The 22677-nt window shown below is 42.6% G+C and overlaps 1 protein-coding gene across 5 annotated transcripts in view; it reads right to left on the bottom strand.

The window, feature by feature from the left end:
- The window catches only part of LONP1 (lon peptidase 1, mitochondrial), a 571467-nt gene that overhangs the window by 537495 nt on the left and 11295 nt on the right, over positions 1 to 22677 (bottom strand). For all 5 annotated transcript variants that reach the window (XM_073586323.1, XM_073586320.1, XM_073586321.1 and 2 more), the window contains exon 2: positions 838 to 926. In XM_073586323.1, coding sequence (XP_073442424.1) covers positions 838 to 926 — 89 coding nt within the window. The remainder of the gene's footprint in view (positions 1 to 837; positions 927 to 22677) is intronic.

Here is a 22677-nt window from a genome sequence, read left to right as displayed (position 1 = left end):
CATAGTAACTAACTGTGGTTAGTTATAACAAATTATAATTATCCTCTATCCCATAGTCCCGTGCCCATATACCCGTCATACATATCCTCTATCCCATAGTCCCGTGCCCATATACACGTCATATATATCCTCCATCCCATAGTCCCGTGCCCATATACCCATCATACATATTCTCCATCCCATAGTCCCGTGCCCATATACCCGTCATACATATCCTCCATCCCATAGTCCCGTGCCCATATACCCATCATACATATCCGCCATCCCATAGTCCCGTGCCCATATACCAGTCATACATATCCTCCATCCCATAGTCCAGTGCCCATATACCCATCACACATCCTCCATCCCATAGTCAACCATTATGACATCATAATGAGCGGCGGCAGGGCTTGCAACCTATGATGACATCAGCGTCGCCATGGCAACAATTGTGACATAATGAGGGGCGGGGCTTGATATGCACAGTTTCCCCAGTATGCAAATAGGGGCATTATGACATCATAATGAGGGGCGGGGCTTGACGCACACACACTTTTTCCCCCCAGTATGTAGATAGGAGCGAAATTGTTTGGTGAATTGGAACAGGCGGGGTTAAAATTTCGCCTCACAACATAGCTTAGGACGCTCTCGGGGTCCAGACGTGTGATTGTGCCAAATTTTGTGACTGTAGCTGCGACGGTGCAGATGCCTATCCCGGACATACACACATACATACACACTTTGAGCTTTATACATTAGATATACACACACATACAGACAGGCAGACAGAGTGAGGTTTTCTTTTTGCAAGGAAGAACGTCTTCCTTGTAGAAGAAATTAAGTACCAGTACTTACTTGTCATCTCGCCTGAGAAAAACGCCGGCATAGGGTTGGGCAAGCCTTACTTTACGTCTCAGAAGTGCCACCAAGTTAGGATTCTTCACCTTCGTTGGAAAAAAAAAATACAAGAGTCATTGCCAAAATCATAAAGCAGTCTCAGTTTCCTGTACATACAGAATCAATCGTGTGCCAATACAACCCATTTTAAAATTTGCAGCTCTCGCCCTGCAATTCTGACCCCTCTGCGCTCTCATTACCTACCTTTTGCCACTGGATCGATTCTCTAGCAGTTCTAATGCTGTCTGTAGAACACACTCTAATCAACTAATGACCCAACAAAATAAAACATGAGAGTCAGGGTATGCCACAGCTCAGCTAACCTATGCTGAAGAGCCCCTATTACATGAAAAAACATGATATGTAAATGAAACACCCCCACAATATTTCTACATTCTCAGTGCCCCGACAACAGCTTAGCTATTAGGGTATGTGCACACGTAAGCGTTTTTTTCGCGTTTTTTTAATCGTTTTTACCGGCAAAAACGCTTTAAAAACGCTTAAAAGAAGCATCCCATTCATTTTAATGAATTCTGCACTTTTTGTGCATATTGATGCGCTTTTTTCCATGAAAAAAACGCATCGCGGTAAAAAACGCAGCATGCTCATTAACCCCTTCACTCACAAGGGTGGTTTGCACGTTAATTCCCAGGCCAATTTTTACAATTCTGACCACTGTCCCTTTATGAGGTAATAACTCTGGAACACTTCAACGGATCTAAGAGATTCTGACATTGTTTTCTCGTGACATATTGTACTTCACTTTAGTGATAACATTTCTTTGCTATAACTTGCGTTTATTTATGAAAAAAATGGAAATTTGGCGAAAATGTAGAAAATTTTGCGATTTTCATACTTTAAATTTTTATGCCCTTAAACCAGAGAGTTACGTGACACAAAATAGATAATTAATAACATTTCCCACATGTCTACTTTACATCAGCACAATTTTGGAAACAAAATTTTTTTTTGGTAGGAAGTTATAAGGGTTAAAAGTTGACCAGCAATTTCTCATTTTTACAACAAAATTTACAAAACCATTTTTTTAGGGACCACCTCACATTTGAAGTCACTTTGAGGGGTCTATATGGCAGAAAATACCCAAAAGTGACACCATTCTAAAAACTGCACCCCTCAAGCTACTCAAAACTACATTCAAGAAGATTATTAACCATTCAGGCGCTTCACAGGAGCAGAAGCAACATGGAAGGAAAAAATTTACATTTAACTTTTTAGTCACAAAAATGATCTGTTAGCAACAATTTTTTTAATTTTCCCCAAGGGTAACAGGAGAAATTGGACCACAAAAATTGTGGCCCAATTTGTCCTGAGTATGCTGATACCCTATATGCGGGGGGGGGGGGGGGAACCACTGTTTGGGCGCACGGCAGGGCTCCAAAGGGAAGCAGCGCCGTTTGACTTTTTCAACCTAAAATTGGCTGGAATTGAGATTGGACGCCATGTTGCGTTTGATCCCCCAATGTGCCCAAACAGTGGAAACCCCCCACAAGTGACCCCATTTTGGAAACCAGACCCCCTAAGGAACTTATCTAGATGTGTGGTGAGCACCTTGAACCCCCTAGGGCTTCACAGGAGTTTATAACGCCCGGGCGTGAAAATAAAAAATCATTTTTTCCACAAACATGATCGTTTAGTCCCCAATTTTTTATTCTCCCAAAGGTAGCAGGACAGGAAAAATTGGACCCCAAAAGTTGTTGTCCAATTTGTCCTGAGTACGCAGATACCCTATATGTGGGGGGGACCACTGTTTGGGCGCACGGCAGGGCTCGGAAGGGAAGCAGCGCCATTTGACTTCTTCAACCTAAAATTGGCTGGAATTGAGATTGGACGCCATGTTGCGTTTGATGAGCCCCCAATGTGCCCAAACAGTGGAAACCCCCCACAAGTGACCCCATTTTGGAAACCAGACCCCCTAAGGAACTTATCTAGATATGTGGTGAGAACTTTAAACTTTAGTGAAACACCTGGGGGTTCATACTGCCCAGGCGCGAAAATAAAAAATCCTATTTTGTGCCCACAAAAATGATCGTTTAGTCCCCGATTTTTAATTTTCCCAAGCATAACATGAGAAATTGGACCCCAAAAGTTGTTGTCCGATTTGTCCTGAGTTTGCTGGTAACCCATATGTGGGAGAAAACTATTGTTTGGGCACACGTTGGGGCTCAGAAGGGAAGTGACACTTTGGAATGCAGACTTTGATGGAATGGTCTGTGGGCGTCATGTTCCGTTTACAGAGCCCCTGATGTGGCTTAACAGTAGAAACCCCCACAAGAGACCCCATTTTGGAAACTAGACCCCCTAAGGAACTTATCTAGATATAAGGTGAGAACTTTGAACCCCCCAGTGTTTCACTAAAGTTTATACTGCCCAGGCGTGAAAATAAAAAATTCTATTTTGTGCCCACAAAAATGATGGTTTAGTCCCCAATTTTTAATTTTCCCAAGCGTAACAGGAGAAATTGGACCCCAAAAGTTGTTGTCCAATTTGCCCTGAGTACGCTGGTACCCCATATGTGGGAAAAAACTGTTTAGGCCTGTTTCACACTTCCGTTTTTGACAATCAGTCAAGATCCGCCGAATTGGAAAAAAAAACGGATCCGCCATTTTTCTTTGCGGATCCGTTTTTTTCCCCATTGACTTTCATTATCGGCGGATTTTGACTGATGTTCGTCCGTTGCGTCCGTATTTTTGCGGATCCGCCAAAATTTTAGCGTTCGCAAAGATTTCCGAACGGACCATGCAACTTTTTTTGGCCTGCGGATCCACCAGGCACTGATTTAACCCTCAATTCTCTCTGGGTGCCGGATGAAAAAAATCTCTCTCTCTCGTAACTGCTCGCCTGCTCCCGCATCGGCCGGATCTCGGCTGCTCCCGCCTCCATCTTCGGCCGGATCGCCTGCTCACACCTGCATCATCGGCCTGGATCGGCTGCTCCCGCCTGCATCATCCGCCGATCGCCTGCTCTCGCCTGATCTGCTCCCGCGACATCTGCTGCCGCTGCGATTCGCCCGATCTGCTCCCGCGCCCATTTCGTCATGCTGCTCCAGGATTGACGCGGTATGTCTCTTTAAAATTTAACCACCAGCGGATCCGTACATCCGCCGATCCGCTCACACACGTTCCTGTCAGTTCGCCTGCGGATCCGTTATCCGCTATTTTGGCGGATCTGGACTGACAGGAAAAACTGAAGTGTGAAACAGGCCTTAGGCACACGTCGGGGATCGGAAGGGAGTGACGTTTTGGAATGCAGACTTAGATGGAATGGTCTGCGGGTGTCATTTTCCAATTGCAGAGCCCCTGATATGCCTAAACAGTAAAAAAAAAAACAAACCCACAAGTGACATTGTTTTGGAAACTAGACCCCCAAGGAACTTATCTAGATGTGCCGCAACTAATCTAATGTTTCCGTTAAAGTAATTTAGTAGTGCATTGAGGTGTGGTACAATTTGAAGCCATCCTTCATACACAGGCCAGGTTTTTTGGGGCAGGTGTCGCATTGATAAATGGTGTCCTTGCGTATAACGTTTTTGTAACACACTCGGCACCTTTTTTGCGATTTACCTCTTTTTCCGGTTTGCGAGACCCAGGGCTGTGGAGTCGGTAAGCCAAACCTGTGACTCCGACTCCTCAATTTCCCTTACACCGACTCCGACTCCAACTCCGACTCCGACTCCCACACATATTGCTTATATTTAAGTGAATAATTTATTGTAGTACAATGTGAACCTCAGACATTTAATCATTTTTATGATCCAATAATCAAGATATTTAGATAGAACAGAATATATATTGGTGTACTACCCGGTTTTCATTCTTTTTGGTACAGATACGATATGGATAGACAGATATGGATATATAGATAGAGAAGATTTCTAATCTGCTTTTGCTATTGAAAACATTATGAGCTCAAAAACCTTTCAGGTGATGCGGTTTTTTAAATAGATGATCAGCTTTTGCAGCTGAAAAACGTATCCTCAAAAAACACAGGAAAAACGCTGTGTGTGAATGTAGCCTTAGATCAGGAATATAACAGCCATTTATAGGACATTTCATAACTTTCCCAAACTCCTATGAAAAAATATTCAGCACATTCTACATTGAATTACTGTACCCAATTTATTATATATTTTAGGAGTCGGAGTCGGTCCATTTTATACCGACTCCACCAAAATGAGCACCGACTCCGACTCCACGACTCCGACTCTGACTCCACAGCCCTGGCGGGACCTCCTCCGGGAAATGCTGACCTGGTACAATACGAGCACCTTCAGTTCCGGAAGTTCTGGGGCCCGCTCCTTCCAGAGTGTCAAACACCAGGGCCTTAACCACTACCTCCTGGAACTCAAGGTACAACGTATCGCTGGGGCATGCACATTGTGACAGCAGGAATGCGTTGAGCATTGCCTATTGGACGTTGTGCACGGCCAGCTTTTTGTACCACACATTGGCTTTTCTCAAAGCATTGTACGGTTGGAGGAGTTGATCGGAGCGCTCAACGCCCCCATGTTTTTATTGTACCCCAGCACACATTCAGGTTTCCTGACCTGTGCAGAGGTACCCCGTACAGTGCTGAGGGCGCTGCCATCACCGTGTATGGTGGTCAAGAGAAGGACATCCCTCTTGTCCTTGTACTTGACCACCAGCAGGTGGTCGCTACATTGGGCCCTGCTCTCACCTTTTCGGAGCATCTGCCCAAGTAGCGTCTTCGGGAGGCCGCTCTGATTTTTGCGGACAGTACCTCAAGCTGCGGTACCTCGCGCAGAGAGAGATTTGTAGAGTGGGACACTGGTATAAAAGTTATCAGTGTAGAGGTGATAACCTTTATCCAGCAGTGGGTGCACCAAATCCCACACAATTTTCCCCACTCACTCCAAGGTCAGGAGGACACTCAGGGGGTTCAATCCTGGTGTCCTTTCCTTCGTACACTCTAAACCTGTGGGTGTACCCTGAGGTATTCTCACACAAGTTATAGTTTGATTCCGTACCTGGCCCTCTTACTGGGCAGGTATTGACGGAATCTGAGCCTGCCCTTAAAATGGACCAAGGACTCATCCACGCAGATGTTCCTTTGGGGCACGTACACTTCAGCAAAATTTTTGTTGAAGTGTTCGATGACAGGCCGAACTTTGAACAGACGGTCAAAGTTGGGGTCATCTTGTGCGGGACACTGTGCATTATCGTTATAATGCAGAAACTTGTGGATGGCCTGAAAACGCGTCCGGACCATGACCATTCGGAACACTGGAGTGTTGTATAAAATATCAACACTCCAATATTGCCGAATTTCAGGCTTCTTCAGGATACCCATATGGAGCACCAGGCCCCAAAACTTCGTCATTTCAACTGCGTCCACAGGATACCAGTTAGTATAGGATGAACACGGGTTTTGCTCCAAAAAATGCCGAGCGTACAAATTAGTTTGCTCCACCATGAGGTTAACAAAGTCCTCAGTAAAAAGACTTTGAAAAAGTCAATTTCTGTGAGGCCGGTGGTGTCAAACTTGATTCTTGATTCTGCCACAAAATCTGGAATCAGTAGCTGGTAATTTTCGGGGGGCGAGGTCCACACAGGGTCTGCTGAATCAGCTGCGGGCATGGTGGGCGCTGCCTCATCTTCTGTCCTGGAGCGTCTGCGTGGCGGTTCCGCAGGACCCGAGGACGAAGATGAGGAGGGGGAAGAGGAAGAGGATGAAGAAACCAAAAAATAAAGAAAAGTCGGATCGTCATCCTCGATATCAGTGTCGGAGGCAAGGTAAGAATATGCCCCCTCTATTGAATAGCGCTGTTGGGAGGAACGTGATGGGCAGGGCATTTTTTTGTGAAAATATGGTGCTTGGGTGTACTTTATTTATAACTGTATATGTGGTGGGGGGGGGCTAGTGATTGGTGCACACTAAAAGCTAAAAGGAAATGGGGAGCAAAATACCTGTGAAAAAAGTCTAAAACAGCAGGTCCTAGATATGATAAGTGAACGGCACTTATCAAAATTTAGTGGCTGCTGGATGTATGCACAGGGGTGGCGCAAAGGGGGGGGTGAAAAAGAAAAATGGAAAACAGCCGGCACGAACTTTGATAAGTGAATTGTGTCACTTATCAAAATTCGGCGGCTGCTAAATGTGCAACGGCGCAAAGGGGGGTAAAAAGAGGGGGCTGGGGGGATTGAGGTGGATGAATGGAGATCGGGCAGGGATCAACAGTTAGGGTTGTAGTTAGGTGGCACAAAGGGGGGTGAAAAAAATGAAAAACGGCAGGCACAAGCTTGGATAAGTGATGTGTGTCACTTATCAAAGTTTTTCGGCTGCGGGATGTGGGTACGGAGGTGGCGAAAAGGGGGCTAAGGAAAAGAAAGCGAGCACGAGGATTAATCGGTGAACTGCGTCACCGATCAACACTCGGCGGCTGCGCACGGAGGTGGAGCAAAAGTGGGGTGGAGGGGGGTAAAAATAGGGGGAAGGGGGATGGGGGGATTGGGGTGGATGAAGAGAGATTGGGCAGGGATCAACAGTGAGGGTTGTAGTTAGGTGGCACAAAGGGGGGTGAAAAAAAATGAAAAACGGCAGGCACAAGCTTGGATAAGTGATGTGTGTCACTTATCCAAGTTTTCCGGCTGCGGGATGTGTGTACGGAGGTGGCGCAAAGGGGGCTAAGGAAAAAAAAGTGAGCACGAGGACTGATCGGTGAACTGCATCACCGATCAACGCTTGGCGGCTGTGCACGGAGGCGGCGCAAAAGGGGGGGGTGGAGGGGGGAAGAAGATAGATTGGGGGGTGAAGATAGATTCGGCAGGGGATCAGGAATCAATTAACACTTACAGGTGTAGTGTTCATTCTTCTGCAGGGATTGTGATGCTACAAGCTGTGGCACCACAATACCCAGCACAGGAGCTCTTGCTGCATCCAACCTCTCTGCAGGAATCCTCAGCTAGAGGGAGGACCCCTGCAGACAGGTCAGAGGCAGGTCAGGGGCAGGTCACAGAACGGTCACATCGCTGCTGTGACCTGTCATTGGTGGGATCGAATGATTACATCGATCCCACCAATCCCTGATCTGCCTGATGACCATGGTAACTGCCTAGGATTGGAGCTCACAGCTCCGATCCCTAGGCAAGTCATGGCCAGGTCATCAGCAGGGCACAGAGCGGTCACAGCGTGACCGCAGCTGTGCCCTGTGGCTGGCGCGATCGCCGATCTAATCGATCACGCCAACCACTTCCTGCAGGCCATGCCGGGCCTGTCCTAGGCTCTGGCCTAGGATCGGTGCTATTACAGCACCGATCCGGGCCGGTACCGGCAGGGCACAGCGGAGATATTGCGCCGCTGTGCGCTGTGATTGGCGCGATCGATTAGATCGGCGATCGTGCCAATCTGGGGGCTTTTCTCCGGTGCCTGCCGTTGCCAGGCACCGGTCCTAGGATCGAGTACATCGGTACTCGATCCTAACCTAGGTTCCTGTTGCTTCAGCTAATCTGATTGGCTGAAACAAAGAAGCGCTGTGATTGGCTGTTCTGAATTGAACAGCCAATCACAGCTCACAGAGGGGCGGACCAGGGCGGAGACTGCCCGGGATGCCGAGGCCATCTATCCTGAGGTAAGATGGCGTCAGCATTTTAATGCGATCACCGCGACTTAAGTCGCGATGTCGCATTAAAGGGCATGGCGTAATATTGCGTCCATGGGACTTAGGGCCCAGGTCACATGGATGGAATATTACGTCCAATGTAGGAAAGGGGTTAATTTTGCGGAAAAATCCGCACTTCTAACTATTTTCTTTGAGACTGGGGACGCTATGGAAAAAATTGCGGCAAAAACGTGCGGAAAAAACTCACGTTTTCTGGGAAGGAGTCCTTTTTTTGTCAGGCATTTTCTGCATACGTGGGTACATAGCCTTATGTGCTCAGCTCTGTAGATCCCCATGAACCACCAATGAAATGTGGAGTGTATCAACAGTAATGTATATCCGTCAAATAGTGGCCCAGTCACTACATTCAAATGAATAAAAATTACACATGTTGAGATCTGAGACTTTATCCGTCAATACAGCTGTGTAGAGGGGCCTTTATGTCCAAAGCTATTTTATTTTTATTTATTTTTTTTGGGGGGGGTTGTTGCGTGACTTAAAAATGGAAATCTGGCATCTTATTTTGTTTTCAGCATTCAGCATATGGTTTAACCCGTTCACCCTGAAGACTTTTTTCACATTCCTGACCAGGCCAGTTTTTTCAATTCTCACCGTCGCTTTTTGAGGTAACTCCTGAACGCTTCAACAGGTCCCACCGATTCTGAGACTGTTAATTCATGACTTATTGTATTTCATGATAGTGGTAAAATTAATTTGATATGACTTGCGTTTATTTGTCAAAAATAAACTGGAAATTTGGTGAAAATTTTGCAATTTTCAAACTTTTAATCCCCTCCCGAATGCGTTCCCACAAACTGCAGTATACATACAGTACCGCGATAGGGTTCAAGTGTCGGCACTATGTGAGAGCTGACATCCTGCAGCAACACTCATAATTGGTGCTAGCATCGATAACGGGCATTTAACCTCATAACGTCCAATAACTGATATAGCCAACTTTGGACGCCTCCCCGTTTGGTGCGGGGTCCGCGATGAGCCCGCACCTTTTCCAGCCCATGACAGCTGATCTAAATCACACTTGCGGCTGTTAACATGCTAAATAGCCGCTGTCAAACTCTGACAGAGCCATTTAACATGAACACGCAGGAAGCGCGTCATTAACCTCGCCCATGTCACAAGACCACGGGTCGCCCATGGGTTGGAATGACAATACGGGGTCTGCAGGGTTGTCATTGCCGGATTACTATGAGCGCCGCCCAGTTGTCGGCACTCGTAGCAAGTGAGCATTTCTGCTACACAGAGCAGAGCTGCAGGCTACGTTTTTTTGAGGGCTGCTAATTGCAATAAAATGCAATAACAGAATTAAAAGATTGGATCTACACCAAAATGATATCAATAAAAACTGCACTTTGAATTTGTCTCAGTTATCCAGTACAAAATATGCTAACATCAATGGTACAGTTCAAAACTACAACACATCCAACAACAACCGAGCCCTCACATGGCCATACGGACGGAAAATTTTTTTAAAAAAAGTTATGGGGGGGTTGGCGGGCGCACTGGATCTGCTAGCCGGAACCGCATGAACCAGGTATTATCTCGCCGAGTGCCTGCTCTCCCTTTAACGTGGGCATATCGCTACTCACACAACACAGGGTGAGGGTAAAACAGAGTGGCAATGCTTCATTGAACCAGAAAACAGTCAGATGACACATAGAACATTCAGAGCACAGTACCCAAGATGATGCACATTCCACAGACTCTCAGTTCTGCTGACTCGACAGAATAGCAGCAGCTGTAACTTAAGATCTTACAGTGTGGATACCCCACCTGTGGTATGTACACAGGGAGGAGGTAACAAGCGTAGGTAGAAGACAGTCTATTCAGTCCATACAAGGCCAGTTGATCCGAGGATCACAACCTGGCTTCATCTTCCAGAGTCGTTTACTCCACCTGTGGCATCACACAGGAGAGGTGGTAACGACAAGCGTAGGAAGATGACAGTCCATCAAGTCCATACAATGTTCAAGGCCAGTTGATCCAAGGATCACAACCTGCCTTCTCCAAACATCTCCATGGAACCAGCCGACCAGTGGATACCAATCATGGCTTTCTCCAAACGTATTCATGGTTCAGTGATGGTCAATGGAGCAGATCAATATTTTTCCAACCAGGGCTGGAAACCCCTAGGTTGTTTCCTGTAGAATGATAGAATTGTGTCCCTCGTGATGAAGCCATGAAGTAAAATGGCTGCTGTCCTGGCTCTGGTCCTTTGGATGTATGGATGTCTTGGCAGAATCTCTGTCTGTTTCTCTTGATAGGGTACGCCATGACTCTCATAGCTAGAATCTTATTAAAACAGTATTTGCTGATCCAAGATATTTGCTCATAATAGACTTTGAACATATTATTTGTACATCTCCCTGGGTCAATACGACCTATATCCTGATAAGCACCATGTCACCACTTAGCACCGTATCGAATGAGGTAGCTAATGGCAGGTAGCATGTAATCAATCAGATAAAGCTTAGTAACAATAGAAATTAATAGCAATGACTGAACTTTGCAATACGCACCTGTTCTCTTATCTGCCTGTGAGATGGAAAGTCACCTGATGATAAAATATACAGCTTAATGTGTTTTAGGATATTTCACTTCAATAAATAATTTCATAACTAATTCTGATAGGCGCAGAACATAGAAAATAACAATGTATAAGCCTACCTAACGGTGGATATAAGCCAGCCATGAATTCATTAACCCCTTTCTGCCATATGACGTACTATCCCATCCATTTGCCCTGGGACTTAATTCCCAGGGACGGGATAGTACGTCATAGCGATCAGCGGCGCCCACTTGGTGGGCGCCGCTGATCGCGGCCAGGTGTCAGCTGATACCCGGTACTATGTGTCAGGGGCGGTCCCGGCCTGCCCCTGACACGTTAACCCCTGGCACACCGCGATCAAACATGATCGCGGTGTACCAGGGGTTAAAGGAAGCATCGGCAGGGAGGGGGCTCCCTCTGTGCTTCCCTGCAACCCCCGCAGCAGCGCAATGTGCAGCGCTGCTGCGGGGGCCTCCCTCCCTGCAGGTCTTCGGATCCAATATGGCGACGGGGACCTTCGGGGGCCTGCAGGGAGCTGGCTTCCTCACTGCCCGCAGAGCGCAGGCACGAGGAAGCCTGCAGCAGTGCCCGTGACAGATCGCTTATCTGTCACAGCGATCTGTGATGTGACAGATCATCGATCTGTCACATGACAGTAATGTCCCCCCTGGGACATTGTGATAAAGTTGAAAGAAAAAAAAAAAAAATAAAAAATAATCGCTAAATAAATATACAAAAAAAAATCCCTAATAAATTCATTGTTTGGAAATTAAAAAAAAAAACAAACAAACAATAAAAGTACACATATTTGGTATCACCGTGTCAGTAACGATCCGCCCTATAAAACTGTCCCATTAGTTAGCCCCCTTAGCGACCCCCTTAAAATATAAAAAACTAAACAAAAAATAAAGCTTTATCATCATACCGCCGAACAAAAAGTGCAATAACGCGCAATCAAAAAGGCGCATATAAATAGCCATGGTACCGCTGAAAACGTCAACTTGTCCGGCAAAAAACGAGCTGCCACACAGCGTCGTCAGCGAAAAAATAAAGTTATAGCTCGCAGAATAAAGCGATGCAAAACTATTCATTTTTAATATAAAATTGTTTTCATTGCATAAAAGCGCCAAAACATAAAAAAAAGACATAAATGAGGTATCGCTGTAACCGTACTGACCCAAAGAATAAAACCGCCTTATCAATTCTACCGCACGCAGAACGGTGTAAACGCGCCCCCCCAAAAGAAATTCTTAAAATGCTGGCTTTTGTTCATTCTGCGTCCTAAAAATCGGAATAAAAAGCGATCAAATAAAGTCACGTGCCCGAAAATGGAACCAATAAAAACGTCAACTCGTCCCGCAAAAAAATAAGACCTCACATGACTCTGTGCGTCAAAATATGGAAAAATTATAGCTCTCAAAATGTGGTGATTCAAAAACTATTTTTACAATAAAAAGCGTCTTTTAGCGTATGACAGCTGCCAAAAATAAAAACCCACCATAAATAGTAAATCAAACCCCCCGTTATCACCCACTTAGTTAGGGAAAAATAATAAAATTAAAAAAAATTTATTTCCATTTTCCCATTAGGGCTAGGGCCAGCGTCAGACTGGCCCACCGGAGAACCAGAGGATTCTCTGGTGGGCCCTGGCACCTGCTGGCCCCCACTGCTCCAGGGGCCCCCAGCCAGAGGTCTGCCGCTAATAGCGGCACACCACACAGCTGCTATGGGGGCCCGTGCCAGCAGAGCAGCAGCGGGTTTCAGGAGGCAGGAGCCCCTGTCCCCGCTACTAAAGAGAAATGAATATTCACTGTTTCAGCAGTGAATATCATTTCACTCTAGTTCTCCACTCCCCCGTGGCCCCGCCCCCCAGCCCAGGCAGGCACCGCCCTCAATTGCAAGGGAAGAGAGAGTGTCTTTCTCTCTCCCATCAGTCCCCTCTGCTCCTCACAGCCGATGCGCGATGACGTCACTACATAGTGCACCCGCTGTGTGTGTCTGGCAGAGGGGACAGCTCCTGAGTCTGAAGCCGGCATCAGCGTGGGAGCGAGGAGGAGAGGTGAGTATTGTGATTTGTTTTTTTATCTATTATCTCTCTATCTCTATGTATCTATCTCCCTCTATCTATATCTCTCTCTATCTCTCTAGCTAACTCCCTCTATCTCTTTCTATCTATATATCTCTATCTCTCTCTACATCTATCAAATTCAAAGAAGCTTTATTGGCAGGACTAAATACACATTAGTTTTGCCAAAGCAAGTGTACAAAAGGGAATATATCTATCTCTCTCTATATGTATCGCTCTCTCTCTATATCTCTCTCTATATCTATCTAGATCTATCTATATATCTATATCTATCTGTATATCTCTCTCTATATCTTACATAGAGATAGATATAAAGATAGATAGATACAGATACAGAGAGAGATATAGAGATAGAATAGTCTATATCTCTATTATCTTTATATCTATCCATCCATCATCTATACATAGATCTATTTATCATCTATCGCTATCTATCCATCTCTATATCTATCTATCCATCTCTATATCTATCTGTCTATCTCTATATCTATCTATCCATAGATCTATCTATTTATCCCATATCTATCTATCGATATAGTACACTATAGGAACAAAAAAACGCAAATAGGGTCTTATCCGGGTTAATATTAAAAATATAAAAGAAATTCACTCACCTTTTGCAGGAGAGACCAGGCATGTACGATTAGTAGTCGGCTGCTGCACGTCCAAAGGTTAAACAAGTGACCGCTGATATATCAATTCTTATGGAACTAATTTATGGACTTCCATGCGCTGCTTGACAAAATACAGGATTCCAATTATGGTGGAAGATTAATCATTTATTCCCAACGCGTTTCGAAGCAAGAACTACTTCTTCCTCAGGGGATGACAAACATGAGCAGATAACGTTGTCTCAAGACTATATACACTCCATATTTGAAAATTGGCGCCTATATTCGCATGTTCTTTTGCAAGAAGTCAAGGTTCAAACATATAGAACAACAGAATCATTAATCTTTACCTGATAAAATAACAATATCCCTTTATTATATTATAAAATTTAAAAAAGGAGGAAAAAGAAAAAAGAAAATATTTCAACAAAAAAACGAACTCGCAAGAAAAGAGTTGGAAAAAAGCGGTGAAACACTTAATCCACTGTACCAGATTAGGAACAAATCACAACGGAAGAGAAAGGAATAAATGAATGGACAAAGCAAGACATTCACAAAAACAATATAAATATATATATATATATTTATATATATATATTGTTTTTGTGAATGTCTTGCTTTGTCCATTCATTTATTCCTTTCTCTTCCGTTGTGATTTGTTCCTAATCTGGTACAGTGGATTAAGTGTTTCACCGCTTTTTTCCAACTCTTTTTTTTCCAACTCATTTAATTTTTATTTTTCGAACTGGCATTTTAAATTCACAAGTGATTTTTTTTTTTTTTAATATTGTTTCATATATATATATATATATATATATATATATATATATATATATATATATATATATATATATATATATATATATATGAAACAATATTAAAAAAGAAATAAAATCACTTGTGAATTTAAAATGCCAGTTCGAAAAATAAAAATTAAATGTGTATCTCAATAAAAACTATAAGTATTAAAATGAAAATGTATGTGTCAATTAATTTCTAAATCTTGTTTAAAGAATAAGCAGTGTCTTTTTACAGGGTCACATCACATTACAAGAACGTGGCAACTGACATTTAAACAGGGTCACATCACAATAAAAGAATGTGTCAAGGTGTCAAAACCAATAGTGGCATCCAGCACAAGGATCCCACCCATAATCAGATCAGCTCCACCAAGGAAGCCAGGACCGCTCCCCATTCAAAGCCAGGATCGCTCCCCGTTCAAAGAACAAGCACCATCTTTTTACAGGGTCATATAACATTAAAAGAATGTGTCAATTGACATTTATACAAGGTCACATCACAATAAAAGAACGTGTCAAGGTGTCAAAACCAATAGTGGCATCCAGCATAAGGATCTGACCTAATCAGATCAGCGCTACCAAGGAAGCCAGGATCTCGCTCCCTGTGCACAGATATGCATTGAAAAAAGGGGGCTATAAGTCCATATATAAATTCATATATCTACATCAGAACATGATTGAAGATATCCCCATACATTTTTCACTTGGCAGAAAAAATAAAATTGCTATATCAATTGTAAAAATGAAAAAGGAGAACAGGATCGCTCACTTCATAGACAAATATCACTCCACATCATTAAAAAGGGATAATACTAATCCAAATATTATATTTATATATATATATATATATATATATATATATATATATATGAAAAATGATTAAATATATAATAAAAACGCATCAGATTACACACAATAGTTTAGAATAAAAATCACACCAGACTGCACACAGCAAAAAGTCACACATGGGAATTCATGTTGAAAAATAAGTTTACCTTTGATGGATCTCTATATCATCAGTGCAATGGGACTGCAATGGGCTCAAAAGTCGCACCTACTTATGCTATTTTTATGGGAGTTTTTGAGGATTTTTATTTCAAAGTGGTGTAATAATTTAATTATTTATAAAAGATTCATTGATGATTTGTTTTTTATATGGGATAATTCCAATAATGATATCAAAAAATGTATTGATGAAATCAAAACTAATAATTGGGGCTTATCTTTTTCTTCATCATATGATAATAACATTAATTTTTTAGATATTACTATTTTTATTAAGGATAATGAAATATTGACGAAGACCTTCAAAAAAGTCGACATAAATAGTTATATACCTTTCAACAGTGGACATTTTGGTAAATGGCTGAGAAATATCCCTGATAATCAGTTCAGAAGAATAAGGAAAAACTGCACCAATATAGAGGATTTTAAAGAACAAGCTGTCATTTTAAGAAATAGATTTATGGATAAAAAATACCCTGATAATTTGATCAGACAGGCGTATAATAAATGTATTAACTTGTCACAAGAATCTTTAATTAATGGACAAAAAACAGTAAAACCTGATACCAATAGATTTATGGTTAATTTTATTACCCAATATTGCACTGAACATGTGAGAATACAATATTTTGCAAAATAATTGGCATATTTTATTAAGTGATCCGATTCTTCAAAAAAATTCTCCCCAGAAATCCAGGGGTTACCTTTAGAAGAGCACCTACTATTAAAAGTTTAGTAGCCCTTAGCCGATTAAAAGTTAATAAACCAATCCCAATGATAAATGTTCCAGTAAAAGGGATTTATAAATGCGGACGTAAAAATTGTCTATGTTGCAATATTATTACTCATAAGGAAAAATTCATTAAATCTACCAATACTAATGAATCTTTTCCCATTAAGGAATATCTCAGTTGTACTACGGATTTTTTTATTTGATTGAATGCGAATGCAAAAAACAATATGTAGGCAGAACAACGCAACCATTACAGTTAAGAGTAAATTCCTATAGACACAATATTAGAAAGGGGTTTTTACTACATGGTCTCTCAAGACACTTCGCTATTAAACATAACAAAAATATTAGTGGGTTAAAAATTATCCCTATTGAACATGTATCTAGTGATATTCATGATAGAGTAGGAGAACTAAATAGGAAAGATTTTTTGAATTTATAGGCTTAATTCTCTGAAACCTAATGGATTGAACGAAATTACTGAAGTATTTTTATAGGGTGTTTTAAAATTGTTATTTTTGGATTTTAATAATTTTTTAGTCTGTATTCATATCATTTCTAATTAATTTTATTCATTAGGTTTTAACTGCAAATTCCCATGTGCGACTTTTTGCTGTGTGCATGCTGGTGTGATTTTTATTCTGAACTATTGTGTATTATCTGACGCGTTTTTATTATATATTTAATCATTTTTCATATTTATGTATATATTAATGTACATATCCAAATATATATATATATATATATATATATTAGTATTTTCCCTTTTTAATGATGTGGAGTGATATTTGTCTATGGAGTGAGCGATTGGACTTTTACAATTGATAAGGCAATTTATTTTTTCTGCCAAGTGAAAAATGCATGGGGATATCTTCAATCATGTTCTGATGTAGATATATGAATATATATATATGGACTTATAGCCCCCTTTTTTCAATGCATATCTGTGCACAGGGAGCGATCCTGGCTTCCTTGGTAGCGCTGATCTGATTAGGTTGGATCCTTATGCTGGATGCCACTATTGGTTTTGACACGTTCTTTAATTGTGATGTGACCTTGTATAAATGTCAATTGACACATTCTTTTCATCTGTATGACCCTGTAAAAAGATGGTGCTTGTTCTTTGAACGGGGAGCGATCCTGACTTTGAATGGGGAGCGTTCCTGGCTTCCTTGGTGGAGCTGATCTGATTGTGGGTGGGATCCTTGTGCTGGATGCCACTATTGGTTTTGACACCTTGACACGTTCTTTTATTGTGATGTGACCCTGTTTAAATGTCAATTGACACGTTCTTGTAATGTGATGTGACCCTGTAAAAAGACAATGCTTATTCTTTAAACAAGATTTAGAAATTAATTGACACATACATTTTCATGTTAATATTTATAGTTTTTATTGAGATACACATTTAATTTTTATTTTTCGAACTGGCATTTTAACCCCTTCCTGACATCCGACGTACTATCCCGTCCACGGTACCCGGGCCTGTATGACCGTGGACGGGATAGTACGTCTACCGCGATCAGCGGCGCCCACATGGTGAGCGCCGCTGATCGCGGACGGGTGTCAGCTGATTATCACAGCTGACACCCGGCACAATGTGTCAGGGGCGGTCACGGACCGCCCCCGACACGTTAACCCCTTGCACACCGCGATCATGTTTGATGTTTTACCGGGAGTTAAAGCGAAGCAGGGAGGGGACTCCCTCCGTGCTTCCCTGAGCCCCCCACGGCAGCGCAATGTGCAGCGCTGCTGCGGGGGGCTCCTTTCCTCCAGGCCCCCGAATCCAAGATGTCGACGGGGGCCTTCGGGGGCCTGAGGAAGCTGGCTTCCTCAGTGCCTGCAAAGCGCAGGCATGAGGAAGCCTTCGGCACTGCCTGTGACAGATCGCTGATCTGTCACAGTGATCTGTGATGTGACAGATAAGCGATCTGTCACAGGACAGTGATGTCCCACCTGGGACTATGTAATAAAGCAAAAAAATTAAAAAAAAATGTAAAAAAAAAAAATAAAAAAAAAAAAAAAAAAAAATCGCCAAATAAATTAGTAAAAAAAAAAAAAAAAAATATTCCCCAATAAAATCATTTTTTGAAAATAAAAAAAAAAAAAACAATAAAAGTACACATATTAGGTATTGCCGCGTCCGTAACGACCTGCCCTATAAAACTGTCCCATTAGTTAACCCCTTTAGCGAACCCCTTAAAAAATAAAAAACGAAGCAGAAAATAATGATTTATTATCATACCGCCAAACAAAAAGTGTAATAACGCGCGATCAAAAAGACGCATATAAATATCCATGGTACCGCTGAAAACATCATCTTGTCCCGCAAAAAACGAGCCGCCACACAGCATCATCAGCGAAAAAATAAAAAAAGTTATAGCTCGCAGAATAAAGCGATGCAAAAATAATTATTTTTTTATATAAAATAGTTTTCATTGCATAAAACCGACAAAACATAAAAAAACGACCTAAATGAGGTATCGCTGTAACCGTACTGACCCTAATAATAAAACCGCTTTATCAATTTTACCGCACGCGGAACGGTGTAAACGCACCCCCCCAAAAGAAATTCATGAAACGCTGGTTTTTGTTCATTCTGCGTCCCAAAAATCGGAATAAAAAGCGATCAAAAAATGTCACGTGCCCGAAAATGGTACCGATAAAAACGTCAACTCGTCTCGCAAAAAATAAGACCTCACATGACTCGGTGGGTCAAAATACGGAAAAATTATATCTCTCAATATGTGGTGATGCAAAAACTATTTTTACAATAAAAAGCGTCTTTTAGCGTGCGACAGCTGCCAAACATAAAAACTGCCATAAATAGTAAATCAAACCCCCCGTTATCACCCCCTTAGTTAGGGAAAAATAAAATAAAAAAAAATGTATTTATTTCCATTTTTCGGTTAGGGCTAGGGTTAGGGCTAGGGTTAGGGCTAGGGCTAGGGTTGGAGTTAGAATTGGGGGTTTCCACTGTTTGGGCACATCAGGGGCTCTCCAAATGCAACATTGCGTCTGATCTCAATTTCAGCCAATTCTGAGTTGAAAAAGTCATATGGTGCTCCTTCCCTTCCAAGCTCTGCCATGCGCCCAAACAGTGTTTTACCCCCACATGTAGGGCATCAGCCTACTCAGGACAAATTGCAAAACAATTTTTGGGGTCCAATTTCTCCTGTTACCCTTAGGAAAATAAAAAATTGGGGGCAAAAATATCATTTTTGTGGAAAAAAATGATTTTTTTATTTTCACGTCCGAGCGTTATAAACTTCTGTGAAGCACTTGGGGGTTCAAAGTGCCCACCACACATCTAGATAAGTTCCGTGAGGGGGTCTAGTGTCCAAAATGGGGTCACTTGTGGGGGGTTTCCACTGTTTAGGTACATTAGGGGCTCTCCAAAGGCAACATGACACCTGCAGACCATTCCATCAAAGTCTGCATTCCAAAACGTCACTACTTCCCTTTCGAGCCCCGACGTGTGCCCATACAGTAGTTTTCTCCCACATATGGGGTATCAGCGTACTCAGGACAAATTGGACAACAACTTTTGGAGTCCAATTTCTCCTTGTACCCTTGGGAAAATAAAAAAATTGGTGACTAAAAGATCATGTTTGTGGAAAAAATACGATTTTTTTATTTTCACGCCCGGTCGTTATAAACTTCTGTGAAGCACTGGGGGGTTGAAAAGTGCTCACCACACATCTAGATAAGTTCCTTGGGGGGTCTAGATTCCAAAATGGTGTCATTTGTGGGGGGTTTCTACTGTTTTGGTACATCAAGGGCTTTCCAAACGCGACATGGTGTCCGATCTCAATTCCAGCCAAAAACGTCAAATGGCGCTGCTTCCCTTCCATATCAGCGCACTCAGGACAAATTGCACAATAACTTTTAGGGTCCTGTTACCCTTGGAAAAATAAGAATTGAGGGTGAAAAGATCATTTTTGTGGAAAAAATATGATTTTTTAATTGTACCGCTGTACGTTATAAACTTCTGTGAAGCCCTTGGGGGTTCAAATTTCTCACCACATATCTAGATATGTTCCTTGGGGGGTCTAATTTCCAAAATGGGGTCACTTGTGGGGGGTTTCCACTGGTTAGGTACATCAGGGGCTCTCCAAACGCGACATGGCGTCCGATCTGAATTCCAGCCAATTTTGCATCGAAAAAGTCAAACGGCTCTCCTTCCCTTCTGAGGTCTGCCATGCGCCGAAACAGTGGTTCCCCCCCACATATCAGGTATCAGCGTACTCAGGACAAATTGCACAATAACTTTTGCAGTCCAATTTCTCCTGTTACCCTTGGTAAAAAAAAAAAAAATTGAACCTAAATTATTTTTTTTGTGAAAAAAAGTTAGATGTTCATTTTTTTTTTTTTTAAATATTCAAAAAATTCCCGTGACGCACCTAAAGGGTTAATAAACTTCTTGAATGTGGTTTTGAGCACTTTAAGGGGTCCAATTTTTAGAATGGTGTCACTTTTGGGTATTTTCTATCATATAGACCCCTCAAAGTGGCTTCAAATGTGATGTGGTCCGTAAAAATAAAATGGTGTTGCAAAAATGAGAAAAGTTGACCAGCAATTTAACCCTTAACTTACTAAAAAAAAAAAAATTTTGGTTCCAAAATTGTGCTGATGTAAAGTAAACATGTGGGAAATGTTACTTATCAAGTTTTTTGTGTGCCGTATCTCTGTGATTTAAGGGCATAAAAATTCAAAGTTGGAAAATTGCGAAATTTTCAAAATTTTTGCCAAATTTCCGTTTTTTTCACAAATAAACGCAAGTTATATGAATGAAATTTTACCACCAACATGAAGTACAATATGTCACGAGAAAACAATGTCAGAATCACAGGGATCCATGGAAGCGTACCAGAGTTATGACCTCATAAAGGGACAGTGGTCAGAATTGTAAAAATTGGCCCGGTCATGAACGTGCAAACCACCCTTGGGGCTTAAGGGGTTAATATATGATCGCATAGCCTCGTGTTCGGGTACAGATAAAATGAAAAGTCGAGCCTTGGGAAATTTAAAACTACTTATTTATCATAAAGTGCCAACACAGCAATTTAACCTGAGGTTGAGGCAGACATCAAAGAGTGTTTGCAAAATACATACACAAACACACACACTGCCCCTCTGCAAAATACACACACACACACTGCCCCTCTGCAAAATACACACACTGCCCCTCTGCAAAATACACACACACACACACACACACACACTGCCCCTCTGCAAAATACACACACACACACTGCCCCTCTGCAAAATACACACACACACACACACTGCCCCTCTGCAAAATACACACACACACACACACTGCCCCTCTGCAAAATACACACACACACACACACTGCCCCTCTGCAAAATACACACACACACACACACTGCCCCTCTGCAAAATACACACACACACACACTGCCCCTCTGCAAAATACACACACACACACACTGCCCCTCTGCAAAATACACACACACACACACTGCCCCTCTGCAAAATACACACACACACACACTGCCCCTCTGCAAAATACACACACACACACACTGCCCCTCTGCAAAATACACACACACACACACACTGCCCCTCTGCAAAATACACACACACACACACACTGCCCCTCTGCAAAATACACACACACACACACTGCCCCTCTGCAAAATACACACACACACACTGCCCCTCTGCAAAATACACACACACACACTGCCCCTCTGCAAAATACACACACACACACTGCCCCTCTGCAAAATACACACACACACACACACACTGCCCCTCTGCAAAATACACACACACACACACACACTGCCCCTCTGCAAAATACACACACACACACACACACTGCCCCTCTGCAAAATACACACACACACACTGCCCCTCTGCAAAATACACACACACACACTGCCCCTCTGCAAAATACACACACACACACTGCCCCTCTGCAAAATACACACACACACACTGCCCCTCTGCAAAATACACACACACACACACACACTGCCCCTCTGCAAAATACACACACACACACACACTGCCCCTCTGCAAAATACACACACACTGCCCCTCTGCAAAATACACACACACACACACACTGCCCCTCTGCAAAATACACACACACACACACACTGCCCCTCTGCAAAATACACACACACACACACACTGCCCCTCTGCAAAATACACACACACACACACTGCCCCTCTGCAAAATACACACACACACACACTGCCCCTCTGCAAAATACACACACACACACACTGCCCCTCTGCAAAATACACACACACACACACTGCCCCTCTGCAAAATACACACACACACACTGCCCCTCTGCAAAATACACACACACACACTGCCCC

This window comes from Dendrobates tinctorius, unplaced genomic scaffold (genome assembly GCF_039654945.1).
Source record: "Dendrobates tinctorius isolate UK_male_01 unplaced genomic scaffold, ASM3965494v1 ptg000092l, whole genome shotgun sequence".
Taxonomy (NCBI): Eukaryota; Metazoa; Chordata; class Amphibia; order Anura; family Dendrobatidae; genus Dendrobates; species Dendrobates tinctorius.
This window is presented reverse-complemented; position numbering and strand designations above follow the sequence as displayed.